The sequence below is a fragment of the Nycticebus coucang genome, chromosome 6 (genome assembly GCF_027406575.1).
Source record: "Nycticebus coucang isolate mNycCou1 chromosome 6, mNycCou1.pri, whole genome shotgun sequence".
NCBI lineage: Eukaryota > Metazoa > Chordata > Mammalia > Primates > Lorisidae > Nycticebus > Nycticebus coucang.
Genome location: NC_069785.1, coordinates 39,080,823 through 39,099,282, shown reverse-complemented (window position 1 = coordinate 39,099,282; position 18,460 = coordinate 39,080,823). Strand labels below are relative to the sequence as shown.

Below are 18,460 nucleotides of genomic sequence, written 5' to 3'. Positions count from 1 at the left end.
GGCATTCATTTAAAGCCAATGGGCAAAGCATGTTTTAAAACCTGTTCTGACTTCTAGCTCCACTGACTTAGTAATCTATTTAAATGATTTGGGTCTCGTTGGGGGGTCTATTCCTCTCTTTGTCACTACTTCTGCCATACCCTTCATCTTCATTTCCCAGTTATTGCACCCCCCTTTCTATTTATGTTGAGAACCAAAAAAAAAAAAAAAAAAAAAAAAACCAGGGAGTTGATAGAGTGACTTGTGCTTTAATGTGTAAAATTTCCTGAGTTTGGTGACTGGGGTATTAGCAAATGCTGTTTGTGTGATATGATGACCACTGTCTTTTCTGCTTTCTCAGCTTTGTGTAATAAATGCAGTGGGGATTGAAAGTCAAAAGAGTTAACTGGACAGGTCACAGCTTTGGGGGAAGGGAGAAAGAAAGAGAGAGAGAACTAAAGGAAAGAGAGAATTGGGAGGGAGGGCTGATTTCCCAGTCTCTCACAGAGATGACAGTCGTGAGAATTATTGGCAATCTCGCACTGCATTAGAAATAAGAGAAGGAGTGAACGAACCCATTACTATTCTCAGGGCTTTTGCTCCATAGAAACTTATTGTCAGAATATAGACTTATTGCCAAATGCCCGGAGCATCTTCATAATAAAAGACAGTAACCTTGATGAACCAATTATTAACAATGTAGTACAGAAAGCTGAAAGGAATTATGATTGAGTAAGCATTGGCTGGTGGTTGAATTTTAACATTTTACCAGTTGGTGAATGAGGATGAAGAGTATAGTAAGGCGTGACTTTGTGTGTGTCAGGCCAGGAAAGGAGATTTCTTTCTATTCTCTCTGTTTTTAATCCTATTTTGGAACTGATCTAGTAAGTTGGTGCTTAAAAAAAAAAAAAGCATATGTAGTGAGACTGAAAATTTGAAAAAGAAGCAAAGAGAAGAAAGATTGCAGCTGGTAGGAAAGGCGAGAGTGGCAAGGTTAAAGAGTGGGTGTGAACAGCAGTTTATTTATAGGAACTCCAGCCTGGAAGTGGGGGACAGGGTGTCTCTAGATTATATTCAATTGAACTCACAACCTGGATGAGATAGGCTGTAGTCTAATAACTTCATGGCTGAAATATTAATTTAATACTGTGTGTGAGTTAAAGAGGCATTGAGGCTTGAAGGCTATGTTTCTACCTCTCTCCCACCACCCTAATTCTTGGGTGTTAAGAGGAATGAATTCAGATGCTTTGAGAATAAAGCTTCTGTGAGGTTCTCCCACCACCACCAAAAGTTTTGAAAATATGCTGTCATTGATTTTAATAATTAACCTTTGACCTTGTATGAGAAGCTGCCTAAGAACAAAAGTTAGAAAAAGAAAAGCAAACCTGAGTCTGGGATGTCCAGGTGTGAGACTGAGTAACTACTGTGATGTTGAATTATCTTACCCTTACTGTTTTTCCATCATAGTAGAGGAAACTTTGGGGAGCTCTTTTGTATATGAATTGTATTAAATGAAATAAAAAGTTTGCAGCAGCTGCCACAAAAAGTTTATTTGCTGATCTGCGGCTCTCCAAAGTGTGGTTGTGGTCCATGAGGCATGACGCTACCTCAGAAATGTTTAATTTTGTTGTTGTTGTTTTTTATTTATTTTCATTGCTTCTTGTTTCTAAATTCATATTTATTTACATTACTGGGGAGGAAGAGAAGGGATCTATTTACATGGTTTGTAAAATGAGAGGTTCACAGTTCTCTGCAGCCAAAAGCTTTTCTTGTGATATTTCTAGGGGTCCCAACTACTCTATTTTCTTGAACAGTTTCTTGGCAACTGTTTTTCCAGTGGATGTGTGCAGCAAGAGCATGCTGTTTATATAGAAAAGACAAACCAGGGTGTTTCGAGTATTGGCTGATGGACAATATCAATGTATGGAACTATTATAATATTTAAATATAGACTCCAGGAGGAAGTTGTACATGAGAGTATAGTGTATTGATAATTTAACAATCATCATCTTTGGATAAAAGACTCAACTGTAACATTTGTTGCTCCCCTTTCAGGCCCCCAATCAAGTAAATATGACAACTGATTTATTTTGAACCCACCAGGGCTGGCCACCTCATTGGGTGTCATAATTTAAAGCCCTTAATTTCCTTGAGATCTGAACTATAACGTTTTTACTTTAACCTCCTGCTATTTGTTTTGAAAGGAAGCAATAATTTGTTCCACCAGAACACCAAGTGGGAAACAGAGTGATTTGCCACAGACTTGTATTTTTTTTTTTTTTTTCCTGCAGGACATGAGAGAAAACCTTGGAGAGTTTTCACCATTTTTGAGATTTTTGTACCATAGGTGTATTGACTGTGTTCATTTCCAGGCTTCCCCCTACAAAGCAAATCTTCTTATGCTTTTCAGCTTCTTCTTCCAACTTGCCCTCCTTCAACCCTCACCCCTGTAACAAAAAGTAAAAATAGCACAGAATTACTACCTGAAAAGTGGTATGAGTGGAATACTTTCAGCATAAATATGTGTCCGATTTGAATCTTCAGGTTTATTTTTTCATTTGCTTTGATATGCATATTTATACGTTGCCCCAGGCTGGATCTCATTTGGTGAACACTGGTGCAGGGGTGATGATGAGTCACTTCAGAAGGCCCCAGACAGCGTGTTGTTTTCTCTGTTTTATCTGTTGGCCCACTATTCTGATCTACTGAGCTTCCTCCTGGTTTTATTTGCACATGAAATGCTGAAAGCATTTCAACTTATTGGCTATGAATAATGACAGCTAAAAAAGAAGTGTAGTTTAATTTGTTGTGTGCCAAGGTTTCTCTTGTGGAGGTGACAGTTTGTGACAGCTGTTTGACACCCCCAAAACACATACACCTCTATCCTTATTAAGTGGTATCAAGCTACATTGTGTGTGTGTGTGTGTGTGTTTAAGGAAGGAGCAGGCAAGGAGAGAGAGAGTGAAAGAATGAAAAGGAAGAGTGAGTGTGCAATTCTGGGTAGTAGAAAGCGCAGAGAAAAGCATCAGAAACAATGTATCAAATATGAATATAGCTTTCAATGTTCTTATCAAAGAATTTGAAAATGTAATTGAATGAAAGTAAGACACATAAATATCTTCGAAGCAAGTATGATTGACAGCTTTTAAGAACAAATTTTATGTATTATTACCTAGTAAATCATGCTAATTTCACATCTATAAAGTTATATGAATGATCTCATATAACATAGATGCATTTAAAGAAGATAATCATAATAGTCTTACCTTCTGTCTCTCACGTTCATTGAGGATACTGGATTTGTTTATTTAGTATTAACACATATGATGGGCATAATGATAATGAGAAGCTTGGAATTAAATACAAAAGAAAATGGGTAGCATTGGCTACTATTTTGTTGTGTTTAATGAATTCATAATGAATGTTTCTGTTTTTAATATATAATGTATTTTATAGCTGTTATACGTAGGAAATAGATATTATGGTATTTTTTTTTAAATATTGAAGAGAAAAAAATATATGATAATCAAAGGAAATAGAACTCTGTTTTTCAGCTGCAGTTTATATGAGTTTCCCAGGCATTTAGATTCATCATGTTTAAAATAAACATGTCAAGACAGCAATTTTTTTTTAAAAGTTTTAGTTTGAAAACCGTTCAGAAATAATCATGCTTTTCTTAGTCTGTAGCATTCGTGAATAATTGGTAATATCCACGTTATTCTGCCTAATTTTAAGTCAAGTCTTCAAACCCAGTGCAGACAAATGAAATATATCTTCATATTTACATATAAAAATATGACATATCTTTAGATCAAGATTAGACAAGTGAAATATATTTGGGATCTATTCTCTGAGATAAGCTTTATTTGCTTGAAGAGCATGCAGTTATACAATTATATTATTATTCCTAGTTAATGCTCACAAAGGGCTATGTCTTATTTTCTTTCAAAGAATTAAGTAAAGGGAAGAAAATACAATTATGTGTATTAACAGTTAAGGGCAGGTGCCGTAACATTGACCTACTCTAATAGCATCACTAATGAAAGAAAAATGATTTTAATTTCTATGTTATGAGCCATAATTTAAATGAAGATATGCGGGTATCTTCTTTTGCGTGTCTGAATATGTCAAGTTTATTTGTGTCTATACAGTTTTTAAAAATGGGCTTGGTCAGAGGGGAGAATCTTTTTCCTGATGGAATATGGATAAGTGCTTATAGATAAATTCTATTACTACATAAAAAATTAGAGAGGAGTGACTGTGAGGAGAGGGATGGGTGTAAGTTGTTGGTCTGTAGACATCAAGGGGAAATAATATTTGATAATAATATTATGAATGGTTTACTTTATTCTATAGTTTCTTACGTTCTAGTGTAGGATGTACCCTAATATTACGCTGTCCAAGGCCTAAGGAGACTCATTCCAATAAAGTTCTGCCACTGAGCTTCGTTCACCAGTTCACAGAAACATGGCTGGTGATGGCTTTTCTGTTGTTGCTGCCGCTGCTGTGTGGTTTCTACTAGTTGATAGCTTTCCTGTTAATTTCCCATCAAGAATAATTATACTATTTAAATCATTTAGATTATGCAGTTGGAGTATGTTTTCAGTGTGACTGTGATGAGATCAAATTAAACAAAGATTGCATTTGACAACCACATAGACATTCACTATTGGATTTTAAAATTGGCATTTTTTGAATTCATTTTCTTTTTTTTTAAAATACTGAATGTTCTATGGAATATCCCAACACCGTTCAAAATTATAGGAGATATTTTATAGTATGAGATTACATCAGCAATACAAGACACTTCTGTCTTCTCTAACAGTTGCTTCATTAACTAGGGGAATCATTTGCAAAGGATACTTGCTACTTCTGTGAGATGCTCACACATTAATCCACAAAGCTTAATAGAAAGGTTGAAGTGGTGAGATGGGGTGTGACCCTGACTCTATTTACATTTTTAAAGAGTTAGTCTACGTTCTTCTGAAGGCACACACAGGTCTCCTGAGTTCTTATGTCAACTTTAGTATAATGTAGTTAGAATTCCAACATTTGTTCAAACCATACAATTAAACATTTTCAACTTTTGTAGACTTTAATGTCCCAGGATAGGAGTATTCATTTTATTTTTATAAATAATTTTTGCATTATGTTAGTTAGGAGTTAAAGCATTTTAAGTCATAAGGAATAAGTAACTTTATGTGGGTTGATACGTACATATCTTCCCTTTGTTGTTTAAATATATCAACTCAAATTAGTTTTGTGTATCTCATTTGCTGATTAAAATATCTTTATGTAATCAGTGTAACTGGCTTATTGTACCCTCAATCAATCTCCAACAATAAAAAAAAAAAATATCTTTATGTATGTTTACTATTACTCCCTACCTCTGAGCACATATTCTAGATCACTTTACTGTTTTTCTAAGTTCATATATAATTTTTCACTTAATGTTCTATCATTGTGTAGGTTCTAGAAAATTTTTTAGAAGCATTTTTTAATAATAGAAATAAGAATCAGAAGTATTCTTAAGAGATTATCTTATCTAACTCCTTAGTTTTAAGGCGATAAAGGAATGAATCCCAGAGAAATAAAGTATATCCCTTGCTTAAGGTAACAAGGCCATTTGAAGGTGGTACCCTAGAGTTTTAATTCCAATCTAATGTTTTCTCACCTATACCAGATCCATTAAATCAACTTTTCATTTGGCGTCTAAAATGAGTTTCCGATTATTTTAGATTGAACTTGTATGTTGTATATTGTATGGGTTTTTTTTTTTTTTTTTTGCTCCTTGGGTTGATACATTTCACTTTCCCACTCAGTGTGTATTTATTTAGAAACCCTTACACATTTTATCCCATTGAGAAGAATCAGGTATTGTGTAGAGTCATCTACACAGGGAAATACTAGCAATTTACCAGTGCTTATTAAGTATTATCCTATAGGTAGGTCCCTCATGGAAAATGCCATAATAGTTGAAAATGTCACAATTTCATCGCATCTGCAACTTCATCAAAAGAGGCATATGATTTGCTTCTTGTGCTCAGAGACTCATGTCCTCTCCTTGCTTTTTTCTAGATTTAGCAAAATTCAATGATGGTGCTAAATCAATTTTTTTTTTTTTTTTTTTAACTTTCAAGGGAGAAAACACTGGCAGAATTGTGTTTTCTGGGGAAGGCTGTGTGTAAATGAGAACCTGAGGAGAGCAGCAGAGCGCTCTCCTGTGGCCCTGCTAGTACAAGCTCTCCCCATATTGTCTCCTGCTTTTATATTAATTACAACTTGCATTATCAGCTGTGAGTCTGTAGCCCAGCAAATAGAAAATACTGCCCCGGGAGACCTAGCTTCTTGTATCTATTTTCCATCTCCTTCTATTGTGCTCCATTCAGTATTCTCTGCTTTTCTCCTGGTAACACTGCCCTGTAACACAATTATGTAAGAGCAAGAAGAGCACCATATTTGAGTCCCAATTATTAAAGCCACTGGGAATAGAAACATGCTCACTCCTTGCCCTCGGGTGTCTTCATGGTACTTTTGGCTGGAGAACAGGACGCATATTAGGGAATGCACATACCTGAATACTCACCCGTGCACGTGCACACAGCAAGCATTTCTCTTTTGTTTTTCTACTTGCGTCATGTGTTTTTACATGCTTTTGTACACCACGTTGGTTTCAGGATGCACTAAACTGCTGCATATAATTTGGCAGAATGCCAGGCAGTTATTCTTGAAGGATGTAAACTTAGAAACATCTGAGGGGTGGGGGGAAAGATAGGAGTTGTGATAGAAACAGATATTTCAATATAAGAGAAAAACAATGTTAAGAGTAAGGATTATGTCAGTTCACATAGGTTATAGTTTTATATGAGGCAGGTGGGCCAGTTTTTTGTTGCCCAGATTACCAATATTTATCTCGGTATATGGTCGCATCACCTTGTGTAGCTGAATAGGAACAATTTGGGATAACTCCTGAGCCTTGAAACTGCAGAGGGATTTATCTGTTCTTCCTTCAGATTAGGTGAATATGATGTCACATACGTTAGTTTGTATCAGTCTCTCAAACAAGACCCTCATCCTTGAGACATTCTAGAGAAATAAATGTGACATTTTTTTCGGGAGAGCATTTTTTTCAGGAGCGAGGGAGAAAGGAAGGAAGAGCTAAGGGAACAGCGAATTAGATAGTGAACTTGAGGATATTTCAGTTTGAGGTGGAAAACCAAAGACCCCAACTGACTTGGAAAAACAAGCTGCTCTCAAAGTTAACCTTTGCTTATGGGGCTTATTTTTCACCCCTTCCTTTACTTTAGGAAGTACTCCTTCAGAAAACCATTGAAAGAAATACACTGAATTATAAAGTAAATGAGCCCCGACTTTCAAACTCAGCACCAGTTTAGCTGATAGGGACAAACCAGTATTTATAGTTACAGCAAGTCCTTCTGACTGATCCCTTCAAATCACACTGTGCCTAGGCAGAAAGACTTTCTCCAGCTTCATTTGAATGATTATATAATAGTTATTGGATGACATTTACCTTAAAAAACATGCTTGAGGTGTTAGTGGTTAATTACTGTAATTTTCGTGAGAAGGAAGAAGCTTTTATAGCAGCCAGCTTAATAAAAAGCCGGCAGTGCATAAAATTAACACAACTTTCTGTGTACAGTGAAAAGTTTTAGCTTAGGTGACTGCCTTGCAGTTATTGGAGTTTCTCAAACAAGGCTGTAGTCTGCAGAACTAAACTCATGCCATGCTTTCGTTTCTCTCTCTCTCTCTCCTTTCTTTCTTTTCTTTCTTTTTATAATGCTTCTAGCTCTTTATCTGATTTCCATGCAGCAAACAGCTGACACGAAGAGGCTTCAGAGTTTGAAGAGTCCCTGTATTCTGTGTGCTTTTTGCTTGAAACTGCTGGAGTGGTTTCTAACTTAGATTAAAAAAAAAAAAAAGCTCACAGGTACTACTTTGTCTTATTATAAGCAGCAGAAAACCTGGGTTTTATTTTGGTTTACTCAATTTCAAAATCTGACCTACTTTCTCAAACGTATCTTTATTTTAGAGACCTATACCTGTGCCATATTTATAGTCACAACATTTCTGCTCAAGGTTTTCGCTTTGAATCAATTGCTTGCCTGATGGCAGTGCCAGTGGCATTGTTTGATATACATATTATTAATCCATAGAGCTCTGGGTTAGTTCATTTATCAAAAATGCCAAATATTAATTTATAGTTTGTAGCAGTTTTGTAGGGAAAAAGTAAGTTTTTGTTGTTGTTTCAAATAAGAGCATTTCCTCATCTTGTCACATCTTGATTTCATGTTTTTCTTTTGATAACATTTTATGTGTTATATGTACATTGTAGAGTTGATGCTGAGAAAAATGACAGCCTGATTTTTTTGCTTAATAAACTCTGTGTAATGGCAACATGGCAAGGTTACTTTCAGATGGTCATGAGGCTTGTGTGTTGTCTATGTTCGCATGGATCTGTCTGAATCCCCTATTTCTAGTAAGGAGAAGTGGCGTATTTTGATTATTATCTTTTTGAAATACGCCCCCTCCCCCGGCTCCCAAAGAATTCACTCACCGGTGGTTCTGTGAGCTTAGCTGAATTCGTCACATGTAGGTGACAAGTGAACAGCTCTGGTTTAAGGCCGGTCGGTCTGTTTCATACGCTGTTCCTACTCTCCGTTTCTGCCAAAGGAAATTCCATCTCTTGCCTGCCTTCATGTGGTGCTGATAAAGTCCTTCCTGTACATTAGAATTCCTGTTTTCCTTTAAGCAACAGCAGGGTATTGGGAATGATCAGGAAAGGGGAGGAGGAACAGAAGAAGAATATACTCAGCAAAGTAGCTACAACTCTCAGTTTGCCTTGCATGGCCTTTAAAAAAAAAAGTGGTTCTTCCAGGAAAAAGCACTGCTCAGTGAATTTAAACTTCTTTGAAGCTCTAGTGAAAGTCCTTTCTGGTTTACTAGATGGCCAGTTGTTCATAACGTTGTTTCATTTTTTAAATCATCGTTTGTGCAAATTAAAGCAGAAATCAATAATTTATTAGGTATAAGTGCAGTGATTAATGTCACTATATCTGTTGTTTGTGTAATCAATCAGTTAATGCTAATTTTGAGTCGGTACCGGCTATTTTAGGGCAATGCATTTGACAGATGTGAACGGCTAGCCCATACGTTCTTGAGCCTGTAATTTTAAGAGAGTTGCTGATAGTTTTTGTGTGTGAAGTATTTAGTATTCAAGAGTCTTGGGGCCTATATGTTGGAAGAATGTCCCCTCATTAAGATAATAAGAGTAAAAATGACTTTTACATTTTTAGGGAATTTTTTTTTCTTACTTTAAAAATTAACTTTATTTAGGTCCATCCATGTAAAGTGTGCATTTCAATTAGCCTTATGATATGACCCTCACCACCTCGAGCTCTAGAGCATCTTTTCTTTGTTGTACTTATTGCTGAAAAAAAACAACACACTGTGGCTTGGCATGTGTCTGCACCTAATGCTGCAAATACTAATATGCACACTTTTCTTTTTTGTCTCTCTTTGTGCCTTTCTTTTGGGTTCCTCATTTATGGCTGAAATGGTAACTGTGGTAAAATTCCTTGGCATCCTGACACCAGAACCCTTCATCTTGGCGAGACCACGATGATGCGACCTCCACCCACTCAGCAGGCACCCCAGGACCCTCCAGTGGGGGCCACGCTTCCCAGAGTGGAGACAACAGCAGTGAGCAAGGTAAAAGTCAAGCATTTTACTTGTGCAAAGTAGGCATGACTAAAATAACTTCTTAGTATTTTCTGAAGTCAGGACCTGTGCCTCTGCGTGTAAACAGGAGGGTGGCAGCTTAGGGGGTAGAGTCAGCTACTATTTAGGGAGACAGGGTTTTTTCTTCTCAACTTATTTTTTAAAAAATCAAAGTGAGTGGTCTAATCTTTAAGTCGGCATTAAAATAATAATTGATTAGTTCTGCCAATTCCTCTACCAATTCGGTTATCTCACTTTACTTCTGTGTATGTAAGTGAAATGACAAACCTATTTTACTGCTGTGTTGCAATAGTAAATAGGATATTTTGCTTTTAATATCAACCATAAGAGTTCTCCATAATCAAGCAAGTTTGCATCTGAAGCTCATAAGATGCAAAAATCTGTTTTGATTAGTTCTGGAAATACTTCAAGAATTTTATATGGAATCTTGGGAAGACAGACCTGAATATTCCTAGAGGATTTTTTAATCTGCATTTCTATTCAGCTAACATGGTGACTTTTGTCACAAGTCCCAAAGTCCTAAAAATTGGAATAATCAAGAGTGCAAGGGGACATCAGCTATAGATGTCGAGGAAGCCAAGTGCAATTTAGAATAAATTTTACCTTTTAAAACTCACCTATTTTACAGAAAGCAATTATATGTTGGGAGGGATGACTCTTCTATGGCTAAAATGATAATTTAAAGGAAGATGCATTATGGAATGTGGGCCAGGAAAGTGTATAGATTTAACTTTTAATATTTTACATTAGATGGTGTCTGATCTCCTAGGTCTATTTCATCTCTATTATGACTGTGTTTATGGCCACAATATTTAAGCATTAGACAGGCTTCCAAGTAGAGGACAGTTTAACAGCTTAAGCTGCAGTTATATATGCCATTGAAAAGGGGTTGTTGATGTAGGATGGGTGCCTTCCCTATTCCAAATTTCCAGCCAGGGATTTTGGATTCCTGGGGTTCTTGAAGAGTCTAGAAAAATGTCCTTTCCAGGATGCCATTCACTTGTGAATGGGTCCAAATGAGAATCTAAGTTTAAGCAAATTGCAACTGATGGAGAGATGAATACTATCAGATGGTGAATTGTGAAAGAATTCTTAAATTATAGCTATATAATATATACTTTTGAATATAATTTGGTTTAGCAAACTAAATTATCAGGCACTTTGAAGGTAACTTGTACATGGAGCCGGTGGATCTGCAATGCAATAATTACTTGTGTTTCCACGTCACGGTGGTGTAGCTCTCAGCCAGGTGAAATCTAGAAAGCTTTCTAGGAGTCCATCCTCCATCCTAGCACCCTAAATTGTGGCGACATGAAGGGTGAAACGTATTTGTTCATAAACACAGAACATCCCAAACATTGTACAAAAGGGGAGCAAAGGAGAAGCAGGCTCAATGGTCTAGTGAGGCTATCGTCCAGAGGCTTCTTGTGTGTGAGGCTCACTCTGACCTTTTACTTTGCTCAGGAGCCCCACGCTTCATTTTTCACATTCTTGCAATTACGTTAACGCTTCAAGCATTTCTGACTCCAAGTCAGCGAGCAACACCAGGCATAACTCAACACTGTGAGTTTTTCTCCTCTCTGTAGATTCATTAACAGGTCACCAAGGTCCCCGCTGAAATTTAAAACTGACTGGTTCTGTTGGGTTAGTTGAGTTATGGCAAGGGAGATAGGAAAGCGTGGAGAGAAGAGGAAGCTGGAGAGAGAAGACCCAGCAGTTTGGAGCAGGGACTATGTGGCAGTGAGCAAAGCATGAAGTTTTATAAATTTGGTTTGTTTCTGTTCTTTTGTTTTGTTGGTCATTTTTATTGTGATGGGTTTGCATTTCCGTTCTTTCTTTCTTTTTTTCTTTCTTTTCTTTTCTTTTGGGTTAAGAAAGCAAAGAGCTTGAGATGGATATGCTAGGTGAAAACAAATGTGTACAAACTTCTGTGCTGTGGGCAGCCACATCCACTTATCTGATGTTGAAGGTTTTTGATCCCTGTGGGATTTTGTTCCTTTAATCATATCTCTGTGGGATTAAAGAAAGGACATGGTAGCTTAGATGTATGAGTACTAGGAAGTTAGTCATTTCACTGTATCAGAGTTTGAGAGGAAAAAGTTATGATTCCTATAAATGGGGGCTGTTTCAGCGTGGAGAATTTCATACCTGGGTTACTGTGTAAGAGGTGAAAACACCTGCATAAGGGTATTCTGGTTTTTTGGAGCAAACTCTACATTTCGAAGACCAGACTTTGAAGTATATTTTGTCCTACTCATGCTCACATTAGTCTTTTAAACACATTTTGAAGATATTTTGATATTTTGTCCCACTGAATTGTCCAGAGTAGCTTTCAGTAGGAAAGATTAATTATCTGCTTCAGGGCAAAGTCAACAGAGGTATTGACTGAATTCACATATGCTTATCCTGGGTTAAATCTTGGGGTTGATGTATAATGGAAAACCAGGGAGGGAAATTTATGTTCTTAGTATTAAATATATTATAATGTTTCATTGGAAACCAAGTTCGTAGTTTATCAAAGAGTTTTCTTGCTTATTCAGAATTTATTAGCACAACAGGCATATGGAAAACTGTAAAATGACTCAGTTTCAAAACAAATTATGATAAACAGAAAAAAATAGGGATGAATTGTACTAAATACAATGTTTTCATACACATTTTAAATTAAACTTTAATAGCCAGATGCTATAAAACAATACACGCATGTATGTTGCTTTGTAATTTTTGTGAATATTTTTGCTATAGTGATTCATAGAAATCTTTAGTTACCTAAAAATACCTCATTTTATGGCCTGATAGTGAAAGAGCTACAGTTACACAGGTGAAAGGTCATCTTTTCCTCCTCAGAGTTTGTGCAACAAAGCGAAGGGAAGAAAAAAAAAAAAAAACCCCATCAAATTTTAAAAATATTGTAAGAAATAAACTTGGTAAAATGTAAAACCTGACTTTATCTTTCAAACAGCACATGCCTAGCAGTAAACTATATAAATATGAACCAGACTTTTCATTCACTCTGATTTCTCTTGCTGAAAGCAGCCAAAGGGAGGGAGTTTGTCTTGTTAGTCTCATTAGAATGAGGAAGGAAATCTGGTTTTTCAAGGATAGAATTAGGGTGCAGACTCAGGGTTTTAGGGAAGTAACTGGCCTTCTTTGTGTCTGGCTCCCCATCAATAAAATGGGGCTTGATAATAAGACAGGGGGGTCCCTGATTCTGTACTTACTGAGTCAAAAGCTGCTTTGTAGTTCATGTGTATTTTGCCAAAGTAAAGACTAGGAAGCGGCCCCCTTGTTCCTGGAGCACTTTGAGAGCCTTAGATGAAAGGCACAATATATGTACAAAGTATTATTATTATTGATGGGTTTGTGTAGCTCCCATTAACGCTGATGGGAGCTACGAATGTGAATTGGCAAGAGAATAGACCCCTCAGTGTTTAGAGCACATGAAATTTACATTTTTTCCAGTGCTGTAATTGAGATGTTGACAAATTGGAGAATATTGATGAGCCTTTGTTTTAAGTATTTCATGCCAAGTTTGTTTTATTTTTCCTGGTTTGAACAATGGTATGGGTTCAGCAGCAATTAATAAAAAGAGTAGAGTAAAGATAACTTTGTATTTCAATATTTTGATGTGCCAATATGAAATAAATTGTCTTAGGCAAATGGAATATGCTGTTTTAATCATTAGCTATGCATGAAAGAAAAATTGATGTTGACATCTTTGCTGTAAAATCGTTGTAATGGGGCCTTCCTTACAATTCATTTTTGTAAAATTCATTTTGTACATTTTGCAGCAATTGAACAATCCCTGCACTGTGAATAGGCAGGATTCCCAGAAATACCGAGACAGTTGGCCCAGTAACTGCTGAGCTCACACTGCACACCACACGCACATTAACCATACTGTTGCCAGACCCAGTTTAACCTAAATGTATTAGCATTCGAGCATCTGTGTATCTCTGATCTTTCAGGACACAGGGCTGTACAAGCCAGCAGAGTTCCCCTCAACTCTGCTGCTTACCACACCCCTCCATCAATGTCCTCATCTGTCACCTAGGCAATGAGGCTAGAATCCCATAGCTAGGTCTTTATTTATGTATGATATTGTTCTTTAGTAAATATGGTGTTGAAATCTACCAGTATCTCCTTAGTAGCGAATGTGTTTATAAGTATGCACGCTGCTAAAACAGTGTTACATTTTTGAGTTTATAATAAATAAATTTTATTTTATTTTATTATTTAAATGCTAAATAAATTTCCCCACCAAATATTCCAGTTATATATTTAAAGGAGGGGGAGGAAAAAAAACTTCAAACCCACTAACTGTGGGGCCTGACTATGTTCTGCTGGGATTTCTTATTCAATCTAGAAAAACTCTGTCAATGGAATGTTTTCATAGTGGCGGCAATCTCTTTAAAATAACCCTAAATACAATATGACAGATGCCATCTGGCATAATCTTTTGCTAGTTGCTTTTAACTTTTATTTTTCCTAGAGCTAAGTTCATCCAAAACTGGTCACTTACTGTTATGATAAATACAATGACATTTCTTTTCCTCCCTGTCCTCCTAATTGTATCAAAAAATTCTCTGAGACTATAATTGATAATTGAGCATTGCCACAGAAAAATCTTTTGTATGTGGAATATTTATGTTGCATTTTCTTTCTCTTATCCCTTTCAAATAAAATTAAAAAAAGAAATACCATCATTTAACCATCAGCAAACATCCAAAGAATTTCTGTTGATTTTCTTAGGACTTTCTAGAGTAGTAACCATGAGAAATAAAATTAAACCCTTCTAATAAATAAGTGCTGTAGGAGCATGTAATGGGGCCCATAAATGCTTAAAAGCTTTCCATAATTGCTGTTAATTTTGAGTAATTTCTTCCTATATGTATCAACTTACTTGAAAAACCCAGAGTTGGAATTTCTAGATTTTTTTTTTAACTTAGTCATGTAAAGGGATGTCTCTTGATGCCAGTTAGAGTTTAATTTAGAGTAGTAATTAAACTTGAATACTGCCTCATAAACAAAAGATAAACAATAAACCAGCCACATTCCCTGCTGTTTCATAGCTTTCTTTCCCAGATGTTTTAGCCTGATAATTTTTACACAGTGAACTACCTAACATGGAGTTTTGTGGACAGAGGTAGAAAATGAGTTTTCTTTTTTTTTTTTTCTTGGTAATCCTTCCCCCCACCCCCCCCCAAAAAAAATCACAATGCAGAGGCTTTTTCAAATCCTAATAAAATAAATGCTTAATGCAGATGTGTTTTGATGACAACTATAGTTCTTTTTCTTAGATATTGCTTGCTTTTTCTTTTTTTTTTCTTCAAAGCTAATCTGGTCGTGAATGTCTTTCACACTTAGTAATAGGAAGAGGAGCATATTTTTATTCAAGTAAAATCTTGACCATAAGTCAAAGAAGGAAAAGCTTGATAATGGAAAATTTTTGTTCTCACCCTTCTTGCCACGTCTCCCCCCTTCTCATTCATTCTCACCCACCACCAGCATTACTGTAGGGTTCTACTCTTCCTTGGGCTACAAGGGTTTCTCTGTCCAGTTCTGGACCCTTCCACTGTCAGCCATGATCTTTCTAACTGTCAGGTATGAGTCGGGCGTTCAATGCAGAAGCCATGTTATTTTCACTGGGTGGGGTAATTACTGAAAGCTGAGAATAGCTGCACTAAAGACAGAGGGATACTTTCATGATCCCATTAGCATAAGAGTGGGTAAATTATTCATGCCAAGTGAGGATTCTATGGGGAAAAGTATAGTTAATGCACATAGTTTTTAAATGTATCCCTTTCTGCTCTGAGACTAAATTCTTGTTGGAATCAGTTCTCAGACATTTACGGGAAAGCTCTGGTGGCTTCTGCGTGTTAGATGCAGCTCATCTCTCTCTGTTTGCAGCGCTCTCAATAGAGACCATCTGGCAAAGATCCAAAAGGTGATTAAACAAAATGATCAGCTCTTGTTGCTGTGTTACATGTCCAATACTCTGGATTAAAAAACATGACCCAGGACAGTCAAGCTAACGTCATGCTGCTCCCCTTTCCCCCTCCCCTCTCGGTGTGAGAATTCAGATGGTCCGCAAATGTGTGTGCCATCTTTGTGTCCTTATGGCCCATAATCATGAACAGGTTGTGCAAATGGCTCTTTCTGTAGCACTGTCTGTTCCAGCAGCATAGAAGCATTTTATATTAATTGGGTCAGTCTAATATTCATATTGACATGGGGAAAATTACTGAAATTTATTCTTATAGCAGACAATGAATATGTGCTTTCTGCCATGAGGGAAGTGAAATCTGACAACTGGCTTGCACGACTGATTAATTTTTCTTGAAACTGGAGAAAATCAAAGCATGAAAAACAATGCACGACCCTTTATAACTAAACAAAATGGATTGGGTGGAGGGCTTCAGGGGAGCTTGTGGAAATGAGCTCTGGTTTTAATGCCATAATCAGGGATAAATTTACAGTGCCATTCACAAGAGTCCTCCCTCCCCATAAACAGGGAAGCTGACTTCCAATTAGCTTCTCTTTTGCTCACTCGGATCTGGGTGTTTATATGTCCTCCTAAAGCTTTGATATGTCACTACTGAGTTGGTACATCTCATGTCAGATTTGAAAGTTTGGAAATAAAATGTTTTATTAGGAGGAAATCCTGCTAATAAGCAAGGTAATTTTCAACCAATCATTTTATGATTGACTCAAGGTAAAAATGCCAAGATTTGTGACTAAGGGACAGATGTATCTTATCTTTGGGGGTTTGCAGCAAATGCCAAGTAGAAATATAAATTGAACAAACCAGGCATTGTGAGGAAGTGATTGAAGAAATATTGAGATGAAATCTTGGAAAGAAATATACATATGTATATTTATAACAATGCTGTGAATTGCTTACGTGTCACATTTGCATGAGCCTATACAGTGATTTTATTAAGGGTCAGTTTAAATATATGTTAGTTAAGGCAAAACACAAGACTATTACCCATTAGGTGGTTCAGAGGTTACGGCTGACCATTTGAGATTGTGGATACAGTGTATGACTGATGTTATTGGGTAAATTTGAGTGCACATGTCAAGAAGAGATAAAGATTAAAGCAGGGAAGAAAAAATTCTCAAAACCCACTTTGAGACATCATCCTTCTGTGTCAGGGACCCTTTCTAAAGACAAGTAGAGCAGGAGGTAAGAAATACAGGCGAGTATAGGACTCCGGGAGGGGAAGCAGGTCCCCCTGGAGTCAGTGCAGTGTGGCAGATGAAAGGGACGCACATAGCCTTGAGGGTCTTAAGGCTATTATAGGGCAACTCATGCTCTGTTATCATGCTGATTTTTCAATTGATTTTTGGCTGAACAGTACTTGTTGAAGCCCTCCAGAGCATCAAACACAGCCTTATGGTGCTGTACATTGTAATACACGTGTTCTATTTTTCCCTTAGTTGTCTTTACTTTGCTTGGGAAGAATAGTCTGTGATGATGCCATGTTATTTTCTACCTTCTTTCTTTCTTATTTCTGCCTTCAAGAGAGTTTCTTGAAATTCTTACTGTTTTTTAAAGGGGTGTTGGAGGAAAAGGAGGGTAGTAGGAGAACCACTTTTTTTCCTACTTCACATGTTGACATTTAATTTTAATTTGACGTTTGAAAATATTTTTATGACACAACAGACAATAATATAAACCAACTTCATGGACCACATTTATCTCACTGTAGTCTTGAGCTATTCACTACCTTTCTAATGACCAGCAAGAAAGCAATGCTGGGACTGCACGAAAATCTAGTTCCTTGTTAAAATGAAAGTGAACCATTTTAGCGTCCCTTTTATACAGGGATAAGGTTACTCTGTTAGAAAGCCGGGTCTTGAAAAGGGAAATAAACCCATCTCCTTCTTGAAACCTTCCTGAGTTGCCCAGGTATGAGGCCAGAGCTTCCTTCCTGGCAGTAAGGTGGCACTTTCTGCCTTTGTTGTAACAACTTTCACGTTATAATTATTTGGTCCCTGCCTCTTGCTTCCTGCTTTTCAAAGGTAGAGAATATCACCTATTCAACTATCTAGCATTAGCATTAGCCTGTCCACCTTTGGATCAATAAAAAAAAAAAAAATCCACAGATTTTGCTTTTTTCATTTATTTTAAGGTGGACAAACTTATCAAAACTTGGTGCTTATCAATTTTGTGATGTGTATCTGAAGAGAAGTGAACTCTTTGGATCGGCACATCCAATCAAATTTCATTTCATCCTTCAGAGTTAAAAATCACTTTGTTTTCCTGAAATTTTATTCTGTTTATTACTGCCTTAGGTAAGTCAATGGACCATCAGCTCAAACTTGGAATTCTTTTGGTTATAGGCAGGTTCTTAAATTTTAGGTTTCCATCTTAAGTATTATTTTAAGGGCGTGCTCAAAATGGGACTTACCTTATTTGTACTTTAGTGTCTTAAATTATGTCAGAATTTGGAGATGGGATTTCTTTTCTTTATGTTACTTATACAAAAGAGTATAGATATACGTCTAAATATAATGATGAATCTAATAAGGAAAATAGTTTCCTATTATCAGCTCAAGGCTCATTTTGCTTATACTTCTTGTTTAGGGTAGGATCGATTGACCTTGGGGGAAGTCTTTGGTTTTCACACACAGGTAAAGCAGCCTGGAAGTAATTCTTGAATTTTTAGCCCCATGTGCTTTTGTTGATTTCCTACATATGTCTTCCAGTGTTTCA

At 36.6% G+C, this 18,460-nt stretch overlaps 1 protein-coding gene across 12 annotated transcripts in view; it reads left to right on the top strand.

Annotated features, from left to right (window-relative positions):
- Positions 1–18,460, top strand: part of MEIS2 (Meis homeobox 2) — a 217,139-nt gene that overhangs the window by 8,163 nt on the left and 190,516 nt on the right. For all 12 annotated transcript variants that reach the window (XM_053594136.1, XM_053594133.1, XM_053594138.1 and 9 more), the window contains one exon: positions 9,594–9,708. In XM_053594136.1, the coding sequence (XP_053450111.1) occupies positions 9,594–9,708 (115 nt within the window). The remainder of the gene's footprint in view (positions 1–9,593; positions 9,709–18,460) is intronic.